The sequence below is a fragment of the Rhinopithecus bieti genome, unplaced genomic scaffold, assembly GCF_001698545.2.
Source record: "Rhinopithecus bieti isolate Rb0 unplaced genomic scaffold, ASM169854v2 scaffold_1673, whole genome shotgun sequence".
NCBI lineage: Eukaryota > Metazoa > Chordata > Mammalia > Primates > Cercopithecidae > Rhinopithecus > Rhinopithecus bieti.
This window is the reverse complement of record NW_016804690.1, coordinates 1188364-1209251: the sequence shown is the minus strand read 5'-3', so window position 1 is coordinate 1209251 and position 20888 is coordinate 1188364. Positions and strand designations below refer to the sequence as shown.

The following is a 20888-nucleotide window of genomic DNA, read 5'->3' as shown; positions in this document are numbered from 1 at the left end:
AGAAGGTGGCTCAGAAAGAGGGACCCAGGGTGTGGGAATCCAACCACAAAAAGAACTTTACTTCCTGCCTGTGACACTTCAAACCGTACAGCTGATCTTATGAACAATTTTGGAAATAAGTGAAGAAAGAGAAGTGTTGAGGATTAGCCGGAACTATCTGGTTACATACTTACTGTGTTTGTGAACAGAACAGAACACAGTGTGGCCTGATGGGCTAGTCTCACAGCTGCCCAGCCATGCCACCACTGTCTATGGGTCCTGGCCCTGAGCCTGATAAGAAAATGTGCTTTGCAAAACAGCACAGGGTTTGAGCTGCAGCTGTGCTTGCCATTAGCATTTCCTGTCCACCTTATCTGTTTTAAAAGAGATAACAAATAGAGCAGCACATGCTATTGCCAATCTCACAAAGGCTCAGAGCAAGCCACTATACTGCCTCCTAAAAATGGAGTAAGAGCTAAAGGTACGTGTACAGGAGGAGAAGGGGCAAGGCTGGGGCTGGGGGCTGGGGGAGGAGAACGCCAGTGGAGGAATGAGGAGCCCATGCCATGCAGCAAATGATAAAAAGATCAAATAAAACGAACAAGTGATCATTACCCACTTCCGACTGCAGCTACTTCCAGTTTACTGTCCAGGCCACTCCACCCCTTGCTGCCTAGTTGGGATTCCACTTCCACCCTAAACACTGCCTAAGTCATCCCATCTGGTTTAAGGCACATTGATCGTGATGTATCTCTCTCCATCTCTTATGAGCACCTCTGTTTAATGTTTCTGGTTTTATATGCATACGTGTTTGTGAGCATGACCTACAGATGGGTTATGTTCCAAATGTGTTGATTCTTAACTTTTTAAAACAAGGCAAAAACCAAGAACAGCATTTTGTGCATCACAGAAATTTCCTCCAGAAATTTCTCAATTCTTAAAAAGATTGTAGGTCTCTTATCCATTCCCCAAATCCTACGAAATCCACAATATGGCCAGAACAGTACTAACAGGAACCCTCACCTTTAAGTTGCTCTAAGCTTTGAACTGTCAGATCTGAGGCACTGGGCCCTGGGAGCCCTGATGTGAGTAGAAGAGAAGGGAAAAGCTGTGGCTAGTGGGTGAGTGGGTGGCTCTGGTGGCTGGGAACTTTGGTGGCTTGAAAAAGGGAGCTACGAGGTGGGGTTGGGGCTGGGTTTACTGGGAGAAATGGGAAGTATGACACAACAGACTTCAGAAAATAGGATGTCAATGATGGGAAAGACTCAGGCAGACAGGGGCTTCCAAGTTAGGGGAGAGCCTGGCAGCTAGGGATGCAGGGGTGGTGACTATTCACTGCCTGCATGGGTCACCTGAAGTCAAATGCTTGTAAGTCCAGGTCTGCCCTTATCTCAGCCTTTGTTACCACCATTAGCTTGAGAGCAGGGACTGTGTTGCTCACTTCCTCTGACCCTCCTGCCATGCTTCTGACCTGTGCACACGCCTGGTGAAAGAGTGCTGAAAGGAGCTGTCTGAACCTCTGCCCAAGCTCGCTGTGAGTGCACAGCCCTCTGAAGCCCAGCTAACAGGCTTGGGGCACAGCCCTGCAGCTCAGCCTTCCCTGAGGACACCTGTCATCAGGCCTTCTCTTTGTCCGTGATTTCAACAAAGAGAGTCTGGGCTGAAGAACTGTGTTCTGGTTTTGGTTTTACCTTTCATATTTGTGTTTCAGGCCATGAAAAGGCGTTTTCTTTTTCTTTTTAAGACGGAGTCTCACTCTGTCACCCAGGCTGGAGTGCAGTGGCACAATCTCGGCTCACTGCAACCTCCACCTCCCAGGGTTCCAGCGATTATTCTGCCTCAGCCTCCCAAGCAGCTGGGATTACAGGTGCATGCCACCACGCACGGCTAATTTTGTATTTTTAGTAGAGACGGAGTTTCACCATATTGGCCAGGATGTTCTGGGACTCCTGACCTCATGATCTGCCTGCCTTGCATCCCAAAGTGCTGGGATTACAGGCGTGAGCCACCACGCCCAGCCTGAAAAGGGGTTTTCTAACTTCATGTTTAACCAACAGTTTTCCTGCTAGTGTAGTTGAATTTCCCCTGAATCATCCCCAGTCCCAGAATAATCCTAACTGGGGTCACAAGATCACTGACAACTCTTTGCACACTGCTGCTGCCTTCTTAATAGAAAATGTGAATTATGTTTTTTCAATGGCACTGTACAAAAATTATTCACAGCAAATAAAAACACATTTATCAAGGCATCCGTCTGTAAAATCTTGGCTGTAAATAGGTACTGCGGCAGTAATTTACACATCTAAACAACTATTTTCATGATTTAAAACTTGTTCAACAATTAGCTGGTACATGCAGGAGGTGGCCAGCTATAGATAATACAGTCAATGGATAGAAGTGTTCCATTGGGCATTATGGACACATGGACATTGGCTGGCTGGGAGCAGAAGCACCCAAGCCTTGTTTCTAAGAGTGATTTCTCATAGTGTTGTTATTGTAGGATGCTTTCAACTTCTAGTTAGAGCTAAAGTTTCCCCAAACATGGCATGGGGACTATTGCAGAATATAAGACACAGGGTTAGAGGGAATTCACAGCCTCCCGAATCCCAGTGATGATGTGCCCTGCTGAAAGAAGAGTCACCATAGGGAGTGATGCCAGGCCAATTTACTATGTGGGAGGAGCCACATATCAACTAGGGAGTAAGAAGTAGGGTTCAAATCCCAGCAAGGGGAAGAGGCCAGGAGGGGCAGTGCCCTAGGAATGAGTACAAAACAAACACAGATCAGCTGTATCAAAAAACTTAACCTTGACAGAGAAAACATTATCCAGAGCCTTTTTTATTTCTTTACCCACAAAGTCTGGCATCTGATCCTTCCCCTGAAGGAGGGTGAAGTAGGAAGAAGAAGGAATCCAGAAAAAAGTATGTGTCCAGTGAATTCTCTGTGGTAGTGAAAAACCATGGACCTTCTTTCTATAGAAAAAAAGAATCTAGGATCTTTAGTATCTGACAGTAAATGTCTAATATCCATCAATTCTGAAGTCTCAAACAGAAATAACACAATTTTCTATAGTATAAACTAATCTAGTCAATAGAAAGAATTTTGAAGGCAAATGGCTCACGCCTGTAATCCCAACACTTTGGGAGGCCAGGGCGGGTGGATCACCTGAGGTTAGGAGTTTGAGACCAGCCTGGCCAACATGGTGAAACCCCATCTCCACTAAAAATACAAAACTTAGCCAGGCGTGGTGGCACATGCCTGTAATCCCAGCTACTTGGGAGGCTGAGGCAGGAGAATCGCTTGAACCTGGGAGGTGGAGGTTGCAGTGAGCCAAGATCACACCACTGCACTCTATAAAAATATTTATCAATATCTGGTTCTGTCCTATTGAATCTGGTCAACAATTAGAACTTATGTATATGAGGCACAAATAGGCCTTTCAGGGTGTAACTTGAGGGATATCAAAGCCTTCCATTCTGGAAATCATCTTTCACCAGCCCAACACTGTCATTATTTCTATATCCTGCTTCCCATAACAATGGGAATGGGAATTCAATATAGTGAATAAATAAAAGAAGGAGTAAAAGATCCTAAGGCAGCATTGCATATTTATACCCAAGTACAAATTAATTTATTAGATTAGTTAGCAGAGAGCAGTGCCTAAGGGTTGGAGCAGAAATAGTAACAGTAAAAGAAATTTTAAAGAAAATGTGCCATACATAGGATTTACTACTCTTTATAAGTTAGTTATACTTGAAAATGAATCCAATTCCTTCAACATACCAAGTTTTGACATTAATACTCCCCCAAAACTGTTCCCAGGAACATGAATACATAATACACACTCAAGAGATTCACAATCCACAGAGTAGATTAAAGGCCTGGAAGATCTTACTGTAAAGAATTCTACTTAATTTTGCTTAAACCAGCATTTGTCAAGCTTGTTTATTCATCCAGCTGTTCATTCATCCATTTTGTGAATTACAAAGCACTCACTCTAGGTTCAGGGTGTCCTGGGTGCTGGGGATAAAGAGTCAAGGGCCTTACTCTTAACAGCACTTGCATGGAAGAAGACTGCAAATGGGCAAATTAACAGTTAAAGGTGCTAGAGAGTAGCAGGCAATACTCACTGCCACGATGAACACATAGCAAGGTGACATAATAGGGACTGACTCAGGGACTCTTTAAATTTGGGTAGACAGGAAAGGGGCCCCTGAGGAAATGACATTTATTAAGCTGAGATCTGAATGACAAGAATAATTCAATTATGTGTGGCTCTTGGAGAAGAACATGTTAGGCAGTGGGAACGCTAGTGCAAAGGCCGGGAAAGAGCTCTGTGTCCTTAAAAACACTAAAGAAGACCTGCGTATTTGGAATATAGTGACCAAGAAGGGGAAGGACAGTCCAGATCACGCGAGACCTTGTAGACTAGGGCAGATAATTATTTTAGTGTGATAGGGGGGTTACTGGGGTTTGTTAAGCATGGGCCAAGGCATGATCTGATTTATATCCTCAAAGGATTTGCCATATGTACAGTAAAGGATTAACTTACCCAAGGAGAGGTTTAGACATGTGCCCTCAGCTCCTGAGAGGTAACCTTTAGCCCCTGGAATGTCTGGCCTGAGACGAGTGTCTTTGTTTGCCTGGAGGCCCTGGGCCACGCTAGACAGATTACGCCAACAGTATGCCGTATGGCAGGGGCCTTGGCCATGCCATGTGGTCCATGCTAACATGTGATTTAAGCTTTGGGCCATGGACCACACAGTATCAGCTCAACTTCTGGAGGAACAGGGAACTAAGATCAGCCACGCTGTGGTCAACCATGCCCACTTGACTAAGCCCTGATTAAAACTCTGGACACTAAAGTTTGGTGAGTTTCCCTGGTTGTCAACACTGCGTGTATATTGTCATACACTGTTGCTGGAAAAAAGAGGTGCTGTCCATATAGCCCCACTGGAAGAGAACAACTGAAAGCTCATGTTTGGTGACTCCTGGACCCTGCCCTATGCACCTCTTCCCTTGGCTGATTTAATCTAAGTCCTTTCATTGTAAAAAGCCTTAGCCACAAGTAGAATTAGTTTTCCCGAGTTCTGTGAGTCTGAGTTCCTGAGTCCTAATGAATTTTTGAACCTGATGGTGGTCTTGGGGAGCCCAGACTTATAGCTGGTATCAGAAGTGAGGGTGATCTTGGGGACTCTGAACTTAGTACCATAGAATGCTTTTTTCACTTACTATCCACTAACATCCCTCAGGAGCACTGTTCAATATCAGTGCCGTTCCACACTTCTGCTGTTCTAAAGAACTGTCATTCCAGCACAGCTCAGAGAACACTGTCGCAACCACCAGTTTACTCAGGATCAGGCTGAAGAAGCTGAATGAAACCAATTGAGACAAATGATTTGACCATCAGCAATTAACAAAAGGCAGAGAAAATGAAGGGCAAGAATGGATGCTCTTCAGAGATGACTGGAGAGAGAGAATGCTTCATAGAATAGGAGGCACTACCATGTGGGATAGTTTTGCTTTGGGAGCAGGGCTGGTCCAGGTTGTTTCTTTTACATTTAAAGCATATTGACTCTTTGAAACCTGAAGAAGCATTGGAACCAGACACTCAAGACCTTGTGGCTTGCAGCTGAATGTAGTTAGGCCCTGGTTTAAACCCACTGAGAAAAAGCCCCATGAAAGACACTTGATCAAAGAAAAGTTATTATAATAAGCATGCTTCTTGTACTTAATGACTTTGTCTGGTGCATAGATTGGAATATTTTATTTATTTGTGGTTGACAAAGGCAACTAGTAGATTTGTATTTTATTATTTAAAGCATTCATTTCTATATTTAACACATTGAGGGCAATTATTTGTGGGTTCTTAGCTGTTCACTTGGAGGGACTGAGACTGCTACACATTCTTCTAAGCACACGTGGAACATTTACAAAAAATGACCATACCTGGGCAATAAAGAAAGTCTCAAAAAAATTTCAAAAGAATGAAATTATAGAGCTTTTTTTTTCTGGTCACAATGAAATTAAGATAGAAATGAATAATTAGAAAATCTCCATATGTTGGGAAACTGAGTAATACCTTTCTAAACAACCTATGAGTCCAAAATACATAATAAAATGGAAAATATGTTGAACTGAGTAACAATACTACATACTGAAATATAGGCTATGCAGATAAAACTATAGCTATATTTCCCTATAAGCATAAATGTACATATTAGAAAAAGGAAAATATCTAAAAATCAAGAGTATATTGCAGTTGCTTAGGTCCACTTTGGAAATCACATTGTTCAAGTTTTCTAGATTCTTATTTCGTTTTTTAAATTTTTCCTGCTTGTTCTATAAATTTCTAAGGGAGGAGGGGTTAAAGTTCTCACTGTGATTATGGATTTGTCCTTAAAGTTTATTAACTTTTGCTTTATATATTTTGAAGTATATTATTAGATGTGTACAAATTTAGAATTATTATTAAGTATCAAAAATCAAGAATCTTGATAGAAAGTTAGAGAAAGGACAATTAAACTCAAAGAAAACACATGGAAATAAATCACAAAAACAACAGTGAGCATTAATGAAACAGAGAAGAAACATAGATAAGACAGGATCAACAAAACCAAAAGTTGGTTCTTTGAAATACAAAAAAAAATTGATAAATCACTAGTGAAACTGATCAAGAAACAAAGAGAGATAAGCACACATAACCATGTAAGAATAAAAAAAGGACACCATTACAAATCCCATATTTTAAAAAATGAGAGAATGTTACAAAAACTTTGCACCAAGAAATAAGAAAATTTAAATGGAGTTAAATTCCTAAAACAAATAAACAAACAAAAACTGTATAATTTACCAGCATGGACACAAGAAGAAACAGAAAATAGTTGCACTCCTATAAAATGTTAAATAAACCAAATTCAAAATGAAAAGCCTTCCCACAAAGAAAACTCCAGGTCTAGGAGGCTTCTGAATGAATTTTACTAAATACTTAAGGAAGAAATAGCGCCAGTCTGATACAAACTCTTTCAGTGTTCTATTCTGAAGGACAACATCAATTTATTTTATGAGTGCAGCCTAACCTTGATTGTAAAGCCTGACAAGAACATTACAAAGAAAGAAAAATTTAGGCCAATCCATCTTAACATAGAAGCAAAACTTAAAATATTCACAAACAAAATCCTGCAACAAATAAAAAAGAAAATACATCACAAGTTGGATTTATTTCAAGAATGCTAAATTGGGTTAATGTTTGACAATCAATACGACTTGCTACATTAACAGAATAAAAAAAGTATCTTAATAGATGTGAAAAAGTATTTGATAAAATTTAACATTCATTCATATTTTAAAAAATCATAATGAGCTAGAAATTGAAAACACCCTTAACATAACAAAGAATGTATTTTTAAAGACTGTAACAAAAATATTGAAAGCATTCCATTTGAAATTGAAAAGAAGACTACGAAGTTCATTCTTCCTGCTTGCATCCAGCATCACACTGGAGTTCTTAACCAAAGCAGAAGTGTAATGAAAGGAAACATAAGGTATCACGATCAGAAAGAAATTAAACTTGTATTATTCACACATCACATGAATGGGTATGGAGTAAAACCCAAAAGAATTTACGCAGATAAACAGTAAAATGGTTTAGCATGTATGAATTTCTACATGTTAATTTAAAAACAAAATTTAAAATATTTATCAATGACATAAACAAATTTGAATTCCTAGGACATAAATCTAACAAAAGACATGTAAGACATTTGTTCAGAAAACTGGAAACATTATTGAGAAAAACTGTAAAGCCCTAAATAAATGGGGGAATATTCCATGTTCCCTGATTGAAAAACTCCATATTGTAAAGGCATTATTTCCTCTAATTCGGCTGTAAACTCGGTAAGCTATATTTAAAATTCAGATTTGTTCTGACAATTGACATGCTAATTCTAAAATTTATATGGAAATACAAAAGGCCAAGAAGAACCAAGACAGTCTGGAAGAAAACTTGCTCCACCAGAATTCAAGACTTATGATAAAGCTACAGTAATTAAAATGGTATGGAACTGATGCAAAGATAGATAAAGACCAATGGACCAGAACAGAGTCCTGAAAAAGGAAATCTGTCTTATGACTGAGAGCAGTGGGAGAAGACAGATTTTTTAATAAATGGTGCTAGATTATATTATACACACAAATCAAGTCCAGATGGACTGCAGATCTAAACGTGAAAGTCATAATAATGATGTTCTGAGAAGATTGTATAGGAGAATGCCTTCATGAGGTCAGTATTGGAAAACATTGTTTAAAGAAGACAATAAAAAGACCAACATAGAGAAAAAGATTAATAAATTTGACTACATTAAAATTAAGGTCTTCTGCCCAATCAAAGACACTGAAGATGCAAGTAAAAACATAAAATCAGAAGATCAGCACCTGTCACCAACAAAGGATCTGTATTCAGTGTAGGTAAAAACTCCTAAAAATCAATAAGGAAAAGACAGATAACAGATAAATGGGCAAGTGAATTAAACAGGCACTTCAGAAGAGAGAGAGAGTAACAAGCTGGCCAAAAAACACAAAAAGATGCTCAACCTCATTATTCACCACGGAAATGTGCATTAAAACCAGGAGATACTACTACATACTTACCAGATGGCTAAAATATTGATAATACCAAGTGTTGGCAAGCAGTGTATTTTGCTGGTGAGGGTAAATTGGTACAACCACTTTGGAAAGAGGATAGTAGCTATTAACAAGGAACAAATGCATCTCCTACGCCTCAGCAAATCCACTCTTAGATGAATAGCCAATAGAAATGTGAGTGTGTATTCACCAAGAGGTGTATTCAAACATGCTCATAACAGCATTATTTGTAACAAAAGCCAATTGAAAAAAAACCCACAAATTTCCATTAACATCAGAATGTTCCAGTTACGGTATATTCATGTAATAGAACACAATGCAGCAATGAAAATGATAAAATCACAGTTACATGCATTAACATGCATAGATTTCATAAATGTCAAGTAATCCTTCCTCTATAATTTCATGTATATAAACTTAAAAATAAGGCAAAAGCACATTAAACTTAAAATAGTATCATGTTTAGAAACACATGCTTCTGGGCTAAGTAATTATCATAGGAAGTGACTCTTGCTACTCTCTCCCTCTGAGAGGGAGAAGAGGCAGTGATCCAGTGGGGGCTTCTGGGGTACTAGCAATGTCCTATGTCTTCACCTGAATAATAGTGACAGTGGTGTTGCTTTGTGACAGTTCATTGGACTGTTCAGTGCTGTGTACACTTCTATATGTGTTTTATTTCATACATTTTTTAAAAGTTAAAACAACAATAAAATTTATCGAGAAAGAAGAACAAGGACATCACTGCCTATGTAGCTGTCTTTCCACCTCATCTGGAGCCTCTGGGCCTGGCAAGTAGAGAGTGCTGAACAGAATTTTGGGGAATGAACGACTAAACACATTGGGGGAGGTGCTGAAATTCTCAAAAGCAGAAAACCTCAAATATTTGCCAGAAAATTTTCAGAAGACAATTTGACCTCTGAATGTAGGTTATGTAGGTTGTTGGAGAAACTGGGTTTGATTCAGAGTTTTGTCCTAGAAGGCAAATCTAACCTGATTTCTTGCTTTTCTCTTAATAAACCCAATTTTAATTATTTTATCTTTAAAGAAACTTTAAGGTCACTTTCCACCTTCTGGAAAGTTCAACAACAAGGAAGTGACAGAAAGCACTTAGAGGCCAGAGGTGAACTCACAAGAAAAATAAAAGAAGGCAGTCAAATGCCCTTCTCATGGGCTGATGAATTCCAGAGGTTCTACCCCACGTCTTCATGCTCTGCTCATAGAGTGCACATGGTAAGCATCTCAAGGAATCCTCTAGGCTCAACAACATGAGAATCACCTGGAAATGCCTGGTAAATTCTGATTCTTTGTTGCATACAAGCATCTGAGCTTGGGGCCTGGAAATGTGCCTTTTTTTATGGCTCCCCGCCCCTCCCCTGGCAATTACCATGAAGTCAAACATTGAGAACCACCATGTGCTGGGATACGCAAAGTCAGTCTGGATGACCGAATAGACTGAAGAATAGCAATCAAAACTCAAAGGCTGGCTCGGAATTTAACAAGCCCTGGCCCATCTCTTAGCAGCTGTCTCCGACAAATGTAATAAAGAACAGAATCTAATCCGAGTAAGCTGGGACACCAAGGCACACCGAGGCCTCACACTCTTGCAGACCCAGCATGGGGTTCCATGGAGATCTGAATCAGTAAATAGGACTCACAAGATGCTGCCTGGAAGCCTCGGTCGGCCCCCAAACTGCTCAAAGACTGGTATGAGAGAAGATGAATTTCATCTGCAGTGGGTTTGGAAGGACCCCAGTGGGGGTAGGTCTGCATTTTCATAAGTAGCCAACATAATTCTGGATAGTTTCAGTTGCAAGCTTGTGAAAAACTGCTTTCTGGGGAAATCCCCCATCAGTTTGGTGTTCAAGGTTGCTAACAGTCATTGCATGACCTTCCTACAGGATCTGACAAGGATCTGTGTATGCGCTGATGATGTTGTTGTTCTCCATTTGCCTGACAATTCTGGGATTCCAAGCAACTCCTTACCTCCACAGCCCTTGTACAGAAAGGGTGAGGTCTCAGCACTCATGTATGCAAGACTGCCTGAGGCAGCTGGTTCAGGAGTAACACTGCCAAGATCTGGACATTCCTTCTGTACTTACTGGGGGCTTGGTTGCACAGGCTTGAAAACCCTTGTCTGTGGCGGTCCACGCGTCATCTTGCAACCATGATAACTGGTCATTTCTGTCACTTATATTTGTGGGATCTACCTCGGCCTGACTTGATATTATTTCCTATGGATTTTTTTTTGCTTTCAAGTCTGGCCACATTTAAGTTAAATAAATCTTTCAGAAAACAAAAACTAAACTCACATGGAAGTCACAAGGGAGTGAGTACAGGAGAGCAGTGGCTTCTGTTAACAGCAGCATAAATAAGAAATGACAGTGGTCCTGGGGACAGGTAGAAGCATCCCTCTGCTCCTTCCCTTCTTAGGAGGTGGAAAATGAGGACAGAGTATCTTGGGGGAAGACATGCAAATACTTGCCCTTGTGGGCATAGGCTGTTGTTTCTGATAATTCACATCTAAGGCAACAAGAAAGAAATTTTAGATGATAGAGAATGCAAATGAGGAAAAAAAAATCCTAAATAAAATATTTTTAAAGCATCTATCTGTTTTGATGAAGCCTCTGGAGCTGGAAGACAGCTCACTTAATATATGAGTAACTGCAAAACATGAGTATGACCACCCCACTTTTGAAAAATGTCTGCACCCCACAGTTTCAATGAATAAAGGAGTTATCTGCCAATTTTACTGCCAGCTTTAGCTTATGAGAGTCGAGCTGAATCTTTTAACTAAAAATTTATAATGTAATAATAATACTTAAACGCACATTGCACCTTTTCCCCGGGAAGCTCAAAGAAACTTCCTAACATCAAATTATTCATCTTTTATAGCAATCCTGGTCAGGTCTATGGGAGCCAAAATATTTTAGCGAGTACTTAAAAATAATGCTTGATGAATGAATGATTTTTTTTTTCCTTTTTGCACTCTGCAAGAAACCGAGACAAAGAAGGGTTAAGCATGGAAACAGTGCAAACTGGAGCTGTGGCAGGAACAGCTCCTCCTTCCGTGCTCTATGCCACCATTAGCCACAATCAGGTAACCAGGGAGCCTGGGACAAAAAGCACAGTTGGAAGGGATACCTGGTTGCACACTGAAATTACCTTGGATCCCTTGAAAAGAGATCCCTGGTTGTGCCCAGGCACCAGTTGAAATACCTATGCCTGGGCTCCCACTACCCAGAACAACTAAAATAGAGTCACTTGAAGTGGATCTCAGGCACTTTTATTTTTAAAGGTTCTGCAAGTGATCCTGACAGGCAACCCGGGTTGCAGACCACCAGGATACAGAAAGAGCACTGGACAAGGACTCAAGACACTGGTCCAGTTCCCAGCTTTCCTGCTGTGTGACTTCTATAAGTCACTAAAGCTCTTATAGGCTTCAGTGTCTCCATTTGGAAAATGACAACACTGACATTTCTGATTCTAAGAATTAATCATCTCTAAGGATCTTTGTTGAACACTAGAGAAAATTATGTTATTCTCCCTTCTTACAAAGCAGTATCAGACCATATCCCTGAATCAGTGAGTCTCAAACATTTTTATGTGTAAGAATCAGCTGGGAGATTTTTTTTAAATGCAGATTCCTTGGCCCCACCCTTAGCATTCTAATGCAGAAGGTCTAAATATGTACTTTTCCTAAGTTCTGATGCAGATAGTCCTTGGCACATACTTTAAGAACCAGTCCCTTGCAGGAACAGATTCTCACCAAGTGTGTTGGTAATGAGATCCCTCCCTAAAGGAGTATGGGCCTGGGGCCATTATAATGTGTCACCTGCCTTCCCTCCCTTCCCCTCACCTGGGAAAAATCATGTTTGGTCAGGTGAGATGACCATACCGGAAAAAAAACTCAAATTTGAATCCCAACTCTGTCACTACCAAGGAGACTATGGGAAATTCACCCTCTCAGAGCCTTCACTTTCTCATCTGTAAAATAAGGTTGTAGAACCTACTTTGCAGGGTTGCTGTAGTAATTAAAGAAGATGATGTATATAGAGCATAAGCATGTTTATCGCAGCACTATTCACAATAGCCAAGATATGGAATCAACCTAGGTATTCAACAGTAGATGAATGGATAAAGAAAATGTGGTATATAAATGCCATGGAATACTATTCATCCATAAAAAAGGATAAAATGTTGTCATTCACGGCAACATGGATGGAACTGGGGGACATTATTTTAAGGCTTATTTTAATAAGCCAGGAATAGAAAGTTAAATACTGCATGTTCTCACTCATATGTGGAAGCTAACACAGATTGATCTCATACAAGTAAAAAATAGAAGAGGATATTAGAGGCTGGGAAGGATAGGGGAAAGGGTGGGAGAGATTTCTTAAAGAATATAAAGTCACAGCCAGATAGGGGGAATAAGTTCTAGAGTTCTATAGCTCTGTAGAATAACTATGGTCAACAATAACATGTTACATAGTTTCAAATCACAAGGAGGAAGATATTGAATGTTCCCAACACAAGGAAATAATAAATATTCGTGATGATGGACATGTGAATTGCCCTGATCTGACCATTACATGTATATGTATTAAAACACCACTATGTATGCCATAAATATGTATAATTATATGTCAATTTAAAAAATAAAATTAAAAATAAAACATAGGTACCTAAACCGTATGACAGACATCTCCTTAAAACACTGCAGTCTCGCCGGGGAAAGGAAAACAAGGGCAACATGCAGACCAGGAAGAGGGATACATGTTGGGGTGGGCAGGAACACCAAGGGAAGCTTTGCCTTCAGTGACTGGGGATGGGGCCAGGTTCTGGACAGATGTCTACGGATGTTCCTCCCTCTCCTTCAACTGCTGCCTCTCTGAATCCCTGTCCATCTTTGTCAGCATCCCCAAAATACATGACTTTGGACAGGCAACTCAATTCACAATGCCTCATAGAGAACTCAGATTCAACTGTACTGACAATATTAATCGTGGCCAAAGCAATTATAAGGTATGCACTAAGCCAATCAGAAATGTGGAAGGAAAGAGTACCCATTTGCTTTCCTTGTGTGTAAATGATTAACAATGGAACCCAAATGTCAGCAAAAGCAGTAAAAGGCCAGAAAACATGGTTCACATACACCATGAAATACTATGCAGCCATAAAAAAGAACAAGATCATGTTCTTTGCTGCAGTATGGATAGAGCTGGAGGCCATTATCCCAAGCAAACTAACACAGGAACAGAAAAACAAATACCTCATGTTCTCACTTACAAGTGAGCGCTAAACAATAACATGTGGACACAAAGTGGGGAATAGCACACACCAGGAATTACCTGAGGGTGAAGAGTGGGAGAGAGGAGAGGATCAAAAACTACCTATGGGGTACTAGGCTTGTTATGTAACAAAATAATCTGTATACCAAACCTCCAAGACACACAATTTATCTATATAACAAACCTGCACAGGTATCCTTGAACCTAAAATAAAAGTTAAAAACAAAAAGTCTGAAGAAAAAAATCAGCTAAAGGAACTCAGTGTGAATATCCATGGGCAAAGGCCCACCTGGGAGAAGATGGGACTACAGGTACACACCACCATGCCCAGCTAATTTTTTCTGTTTTCAGTAGAGACGGGGTTTTGCCATATTGGCCAGGCTGGTCTAGAACTTCTGGCTTCAAGTTGATCCACCTGCCTTGGCCTCCCAAAGCACTGGGATTATAGGCATGAGCCACTGCAGCCGGCCTGAGAAATGCAAATCTTAACCGGACCACCTGTCTAAAGGTTGTGGGGAGCATCAGGCAAAGACAGAGGCAATGGGCTCCAACACACTCATGGCCAAGTGACTAAAGAAGACAGGCAAGGAAAATGGAGCTGCCATTGGGCCTCCCTTTCATGGATGGGAATTGCCTGCTTGGATACGCAGGTAATAAATAATAACATTGAGCAAGTGCCTGGGGCTGGCCATCATATGTAGACTGTCTCAAGCGTGTCATTTGTGCCTACATCTCCCTTTCAGATAAAGGAACCTCTCCCTAGGGAAGCACTGCAAGGTTGGATGAGCTTGTTCTTTGCGTTGTTAGGTGAATCTCACGAAGACAAGCCATGTTTCCCTCCACTCCATGGCCACATCTTGAAGCCTTGCTCTTCTGGTTGTGTAGGTTGGATCCAGGATTTCGAGCCAGAGCCTGTGGCTACATTGGTGGGTGTCTGCTCTCAGAACAAGGAAAACCATCCCAGGGATGGGCTTGACTTATGGAGGTACCATTTTTGTTTGTTTTTGTTTTTGAGGCAGAGTCTCGTTCTGTAGCTCAGGCTGGAGTACAGTGGCACAATATCGGTTCACTGTAACCTCTGCCTCCTGGGTTCAAGCAATTCTCATGCCTTGGCCTCTCAGAGTAGCTGGGATCATGGGCGTGAGCCACCATACCTGGTTAATTTTTGTATTTTTAGTAAAGACGAGGTTTCACCATGTTGGCCAGGCTGGTCTCGAACTTCTGGCCTCCAGTGATGCGCCCGCCTCAGCCTGTCAAAGAGTTGAGATTACAGGCATGAGCCACTGCACCCAGCCCAGAGGTAGCTTTTGAAGGTACATTAAATGTGCAGTTTCAACAATCCTTCTGCTTGACCCCTCTGCTCCTCTCCCACTCAAAGGAATTGACTGGCCAACTACAGAGGAAGAATTTCCTGAGAAAGTCTTCTGTTTAGGCAGTTCATTTTAAAAGCAACTGCTGCTCTGTGGAGGCCCCATAAGTTCTCTTAAGGACCTTATGCTGGGATTAAGAGCCCTGCAGTGGTTTTAAGGTACTCTGGGAATCTATTTGTTTAAGACTCTCACTTAAACAAGCTGTCTGACAGACCTATGGGACTCCAGCTTCATGAAAATACTTTATTCGCTTAATATGGATTTATCTGAAGTTTACTTAAAACCAAGTGACCAATGCAACCAGTGACTATTCTCAAAACTGCTCAAGGAAAATGGTTAGATAAAAAGAGGAAGGGTCTTCTTCCACCTTACAGAGAAAAGCTCTATTAAAAAGTCCTTCAACATTAAAATCTCATTTCATAAAATTTAAGTCTGCAGCAGGCTCCAGTTTAGTCTCCAAAAGCACACTCCCCCTGCAAAGAGGAAACTCAAAGAAGAAAAGAGAGTTGTCTTTCTGCACAAGGAACATGTTGTCTATACCCAAAGGTGTTCAAGGAACACCCTGAATCTATCAAGGTGCTGAAGCCCTGCTAGAGGGATTTGGCTTTAAAAACGTCATAACCGCCTGATATGGTTTGGCTCTGTGTACCCACCCAAATTTCATCTAGAATTGTAATCCCCATGTGTTGAGGGAGAGACCTGGTGGGAGGTGATGGGATCAATGGAGCGGTTTCCCCCACGCTGTTCTCGTAGTAATGAGGGAGTGTTCATGAGATCTGATGGTTTTAAAAGCGGGGGTTTTCCCTGTGTGCTCTCTCTCTTCCTGCCACCATGTAAGATGTGCTTTGCTTCCCCTTTGCCTTCTGCCATGAGTGTAAGTTTTCTGAGGCCTCCCCAGCCATGAAGAACTGCGAGTCAATTAAACCTCTTTTCTTGATAAATTACCCAGTCTCAGGTAGTATCTTTATAGCAGTGTGAAAATGGACTAATACACCACCCTTCCCAGGAACTGAATCCTAAGGGAGGAGGAATTTGGGTGCTGTACAACATTATCTCATAGCCTACATAAGACTGTCACCCGAACCAAGAGCAGAGTGCAATCAGTTACTTGGTTCTCTATTTAAGAAACAAAACCAAAAACTCCTATCTAGCCAGTATAGCCAATGCCATAAGGGCTGAGATGAACTCTGTAGCCCAAAAGATGGTTAAATAAGGAAATATTTTCATCAATGATGACAGCGGATTTTGGCAAGACATAGGTTGATTCTTCTCTCCTTTCTCTCATATAGTAGTTGTTCACAATATAAATGAATCCTGAATTGATTCCATTTTAGTCTCTTTAAGATGTTTACTTTTTAAATGTGCTAATTATTTATGATGTACAAACCGAAGTTCATCACCACACAAAGTCTGACAGCTACTCTCTGCAGCAAGGGCTTCAGTGAGGATGCAGCATTTTTTATCTCCTGAGGATGTATGTGTTGAGTAAGTGCTTGTAAAGTGAATTCAGGAAAGGCAATCTTGCTTCACCTCTGTCTTTTCTTATGAAATGTAGGAAAGGGGTATGTTTACTCTGGAAAAGTATCCCCAAGTAGACATAATTGAGTTGGTTTTGGAAAGGAAGTGGCCCAAATGGTGGCCAGCACCCTGGCCTTTAGTCACTGTACTTACTAGGTTAGCAGCCCTGTGCCCACAGGGTGTATTTTCAGTCCTTTGCCAATTCTAGGGTCTCCTCTCCACCATATATGTCACCTCCTCTGTTCCCTGGGCCATAGACATTTTCAACCATGCTTGGGGTCATGCAGGCTCCAGTCTTGCAGAAGCAGCTTGAAGAAGCACAGACATCTCTCAGGTTGGAGACTTTGGGGGCCACAAAGTGAATTCATTCAGTTCTGTAAATTCAGACCTCTATAAATTGAGTTCACTTGGAAGAAGCAATTTGAATTGGAAGGAGGAGGCCATGTGAAAAGGGGGAATGGCTGTACATGTAGCAAGATGATGTGGGAGTAAAAGAGAGGGATCTGTGCGCACCCAGGAGAACAGTTGCCCAGTACCACCTTGCTTCTCTAGAGCACTTTACTGTCATAAAGCATTTTAATGGATATGAACTTAGTTTTTAAAAACTCTGCATCTCAGACAGGACTGACCCATGGCATGAAAGGAGTCCAGGTAACAGTGACAAGCCCGGGGGCTGCAAAAGGTCTTTCCCTAAATTGTCATTTAACTCTGGGAAGGCTCTCACCTTATTTGAGACTCAGTTTCTCTATAGGTCAAATAAAAACTAAATTGGAATGAGGGCTTGAATTATATGATTTCTCTGAGTTCCTTCAACTCCAAACCTGGATGATGTCATTTGTTGTAACAAGGTGCTCTTGTGTAACAGATTAGAGTGGGGCTGTTGTGTCATAAAGAAGCTTAGACTCAACCTTGTAGAGGAAAAACAATGCTGGTTTGGGATTAACTCTAGCCAGACTGCTTACTCATCAACTGTGTGACCTTAACAAAGTGAGTGAGCCTCTCTGAGCCTCAGTTTCCTAATCAGGAAACAATAAGACTAATTTGTAGAATTGTTGTGCATGAAACAATTGCGAATCTGAAAATTCACAAAAATGAAATAGTGAATCTGAAAGCACTTTTAAACTTTAATGACCTATAACAATGTGATAAATTATTATTGTTACTATTATTACCACCATTCCAGAAATTCATTAGCCTTCTAAGAATTACTTGGCAAGGATAACAAATGAATTCAGCAGCCCTTACTATTTGCCCAGAACAAATCCTGAGCAGGGAGCATGGCAATTTACAAAGCAGTAAAAAGACATTCTGAAAGTTTAGCTTTTTCACTGCTATGTGACATCAGTGGTATAGACTTCTAGGTCTCCCTCCAGCCCCCTATAAACCACATAGAATAAAGAAAGCCTAGAGTGTTAACAATCATGACTTTCTCTACCATCAGGGCAACACAAACAATCTCTTTATACAGATCTTTCAAAGACCAACAAAATTACCATTCAAATTAAAAATAAATACACCATTGTACTTAGAAAGGCAGTATCTGCTCTTCCAAACTTCCAAAAACGATTGGAGCACATCATGACTGGAATGTCCTTTGGACACACGTGGTCTTATTTGCGGTTGCCTAATAAAAAAGCTAACTCCCTGCTGCCGTGCCTATGTAGAAGACCCTCCCTGCACATCTGGGGCTGAGTGTTAAGAACTATAAATGAATTCCATTAAATAAGTAGAGAAAAAAAGAAAAAAGAATGATACATGCAGACCAGTACAACAGAAGCCCCCTACTCTAAGGTGATTTCTCACTCCCTTTCTTGGAATGACTACATGGTACCTAGTTATGTATAGGGTTGGAAAGAAGCTTAACAGAAGGCCTTCATCTCTGGACAATATTTAAGAAGACTATTTTGGTTTTCTCTGTTCTCTGATGTTCCTAAGCTTGACTGTTTTTAAAGCACTGGGTAACGTAGGCCATAGGTGTTGGCAGGGAAGTCTATATATATATATATATGAACCAAGTAAACTTTAAATAGAATCTCAGGGAAACCACAGCTTGCACAGGCTGCATGAAAGAGGAAAAAATGAACTTATTTTTAAAAACTTTAAGTCTTTATTATATTTATTATGGCTTTTTCTTATACCTTGAAAATAAAAGCAAAGATAGCAAGTACTTTAAGGGCAAGACACCATCTTATCCATCCTTTACAATTTCCAGAAGGAGGAGCAAAATAGGCACTTATAAAATGCTTATCATGGCTGGGTGCCATGGCTCATGCCTGTAATCCCAGCACTTTGGGAAGCGAGGCCGGTGGATTGCATGAGCTCAGGAGTTTGAGACTAACCTGGGCAACATGGTGAAACCTCATCTCTACAAAAAATACAAAAATTAGCTGGGCATGGTGGCGCATGCCTGTAGTCCCAACTACTTGGGAGACTGAGGTGGGAGGATCATTTGAGCCCGGTGGAGGTTGCAGTGAGCCGAGATCGTGCCACTGCACTCTAGCTTGGATGACAGAGGGAGACCTTATCTCAAAAAAAAAAAAAAAGTTATTAAATTATTTAAAAGTAAAAAGTTTCATAAAGGAAATATACACTAAATCATGACAATAGTTTCCATATTATTATAAAAACTCCATTCCAAAACAAAATCAGTGTTAAAAGAAACTGAAACTAATTTCTAATGAACTCAGTGAAATATAAGTTCTGTGCTACATGGAAATTTGGGACCAGAATTAATTCTTGATTCATGCCTATTCCAACTTTAGCCCTGCTGGTCTTCTGAGATTTTTCATCAACAATTTGACATTCTAATTAGTTAAACTCCATGCATTTTTTAAAAGTCTGAATGTATCTACATAAAGTAAAAACAAAAAAAGTATATAAAGTTGTTTCAACCAACAGATGTGGGGTAATTGCCAGAAGTAAATGAATATCTTGTCACTACCAATTCATTTAGGGATAATTGCTAGAAATAAATGTCTACCTTGTCAATCTGTCACTGCTTGTCACAGTTCCTTCTTTTCCTAAATGAATCACATCTAACACAGAACTGATAAGTAGTAATTGATTTAATCCTCTGAGCAACGCACATCTTCTGTATGACTAAATACAGTTTTTGCACAGTATATTTACTGCACATTTTATTGAGTAACATGAAAATGAGTGCTGAGTTGGCAGCCTAATAATAAATACCCCTAATGTTATCTGAGTTGCTCTCTTGCGTTGACAAAAATGGTGATAAATTAGATTGTAATTGAGATAGAGGAAAAAAGAGTATTACTTCTAATGCAGAGATAAATTAACCCTCTATCTCAGCCCTCATTACACACTCCTGCTTTCTGGTCAGCATGCAGATGCAGCCCTGCATCAGAGAGAAGAGCCCAGGGTATTGAGCTGTCACACAGCCCGGCACCCCTGTGGCCGTGCAACTTGAGCCAGGTAAGCAGCTTCCGTGGAGAGGTAGGCACTTTACCTGCTTGCACACAGATGGACTTATCACTTGGGATCCAGCCTAGGGTTCCATTAAAATACTTCATACACAGTCTCTTTGTAGCGCCTTTCAGCTTGAATCCGTCTTGGCAGTGAAATCGCGTTACAGAGCCTTCAAAGAAAACCCCTCCACTGGGGGTCCTGAAGCCATTCTCGGGAACGCCGGGGTCAGCACACACTTGAAGGTCATCGAACCCTACATCAACAAAGAGAGGAAAAGGTGCCTGTGAATATGTTCTTCCAATGCCAAGGGCCTTCCTACATAAATGGCAGACCCTGCATGATGTTATACGCCTTGGACACTCCAGTTACCCCACCAACAAAGCCAAGGCCATTTTAGTGCGCATTCCACTCTGCTGAGCTCTTTGCTCAGAAAAGCACTGAGTAGAGTTTTCTGCTCAATGGCCAAGTTAGCCTTTCAAGGAAGTTACAGTAGGAGGGAGAAGGAAACAGACAAAAAGGATTTCACATGACAAGTGCCATAAAAGATGTACAAAATGCTGAAAAGAGTTGAGGAAGGAAAAGTGGGTGGGAGAGATTCAAGGAGATGGCATCTGAGCCTGGCCTTGAGGAAGGGGTGAAATTTCAAGACAGAACTCTATGC

The 20888-nt window shown here is 40.8% G+C and overlaps 1 protein-coding gene across 4 annotated transcripts in view; it reads right to left on the bottom strand.

Moving 5' to 3' along the window:
• The window catches only part of SUSD4 (sushi domain containing 4), a 150125-nt gene that overhangs the window by 47582 nt on the left and 81655 nt on the right, over window positions 1-20888 (bottom strand). For all 4 annotated transcript variants that reach the window (XM_017869955.1, XM_017869956.1, XM_017869958.1 and 1 more), the window contains one exon: window positions 20268-20480. In XM_017869955.1, coding sequence (XP_017725444.1) covers window positions 20268-20480 — 213 coding nt within the window. The remainder of the gene's footprint in view (window positions 1-20267; window positions 20481-20888) is intronic.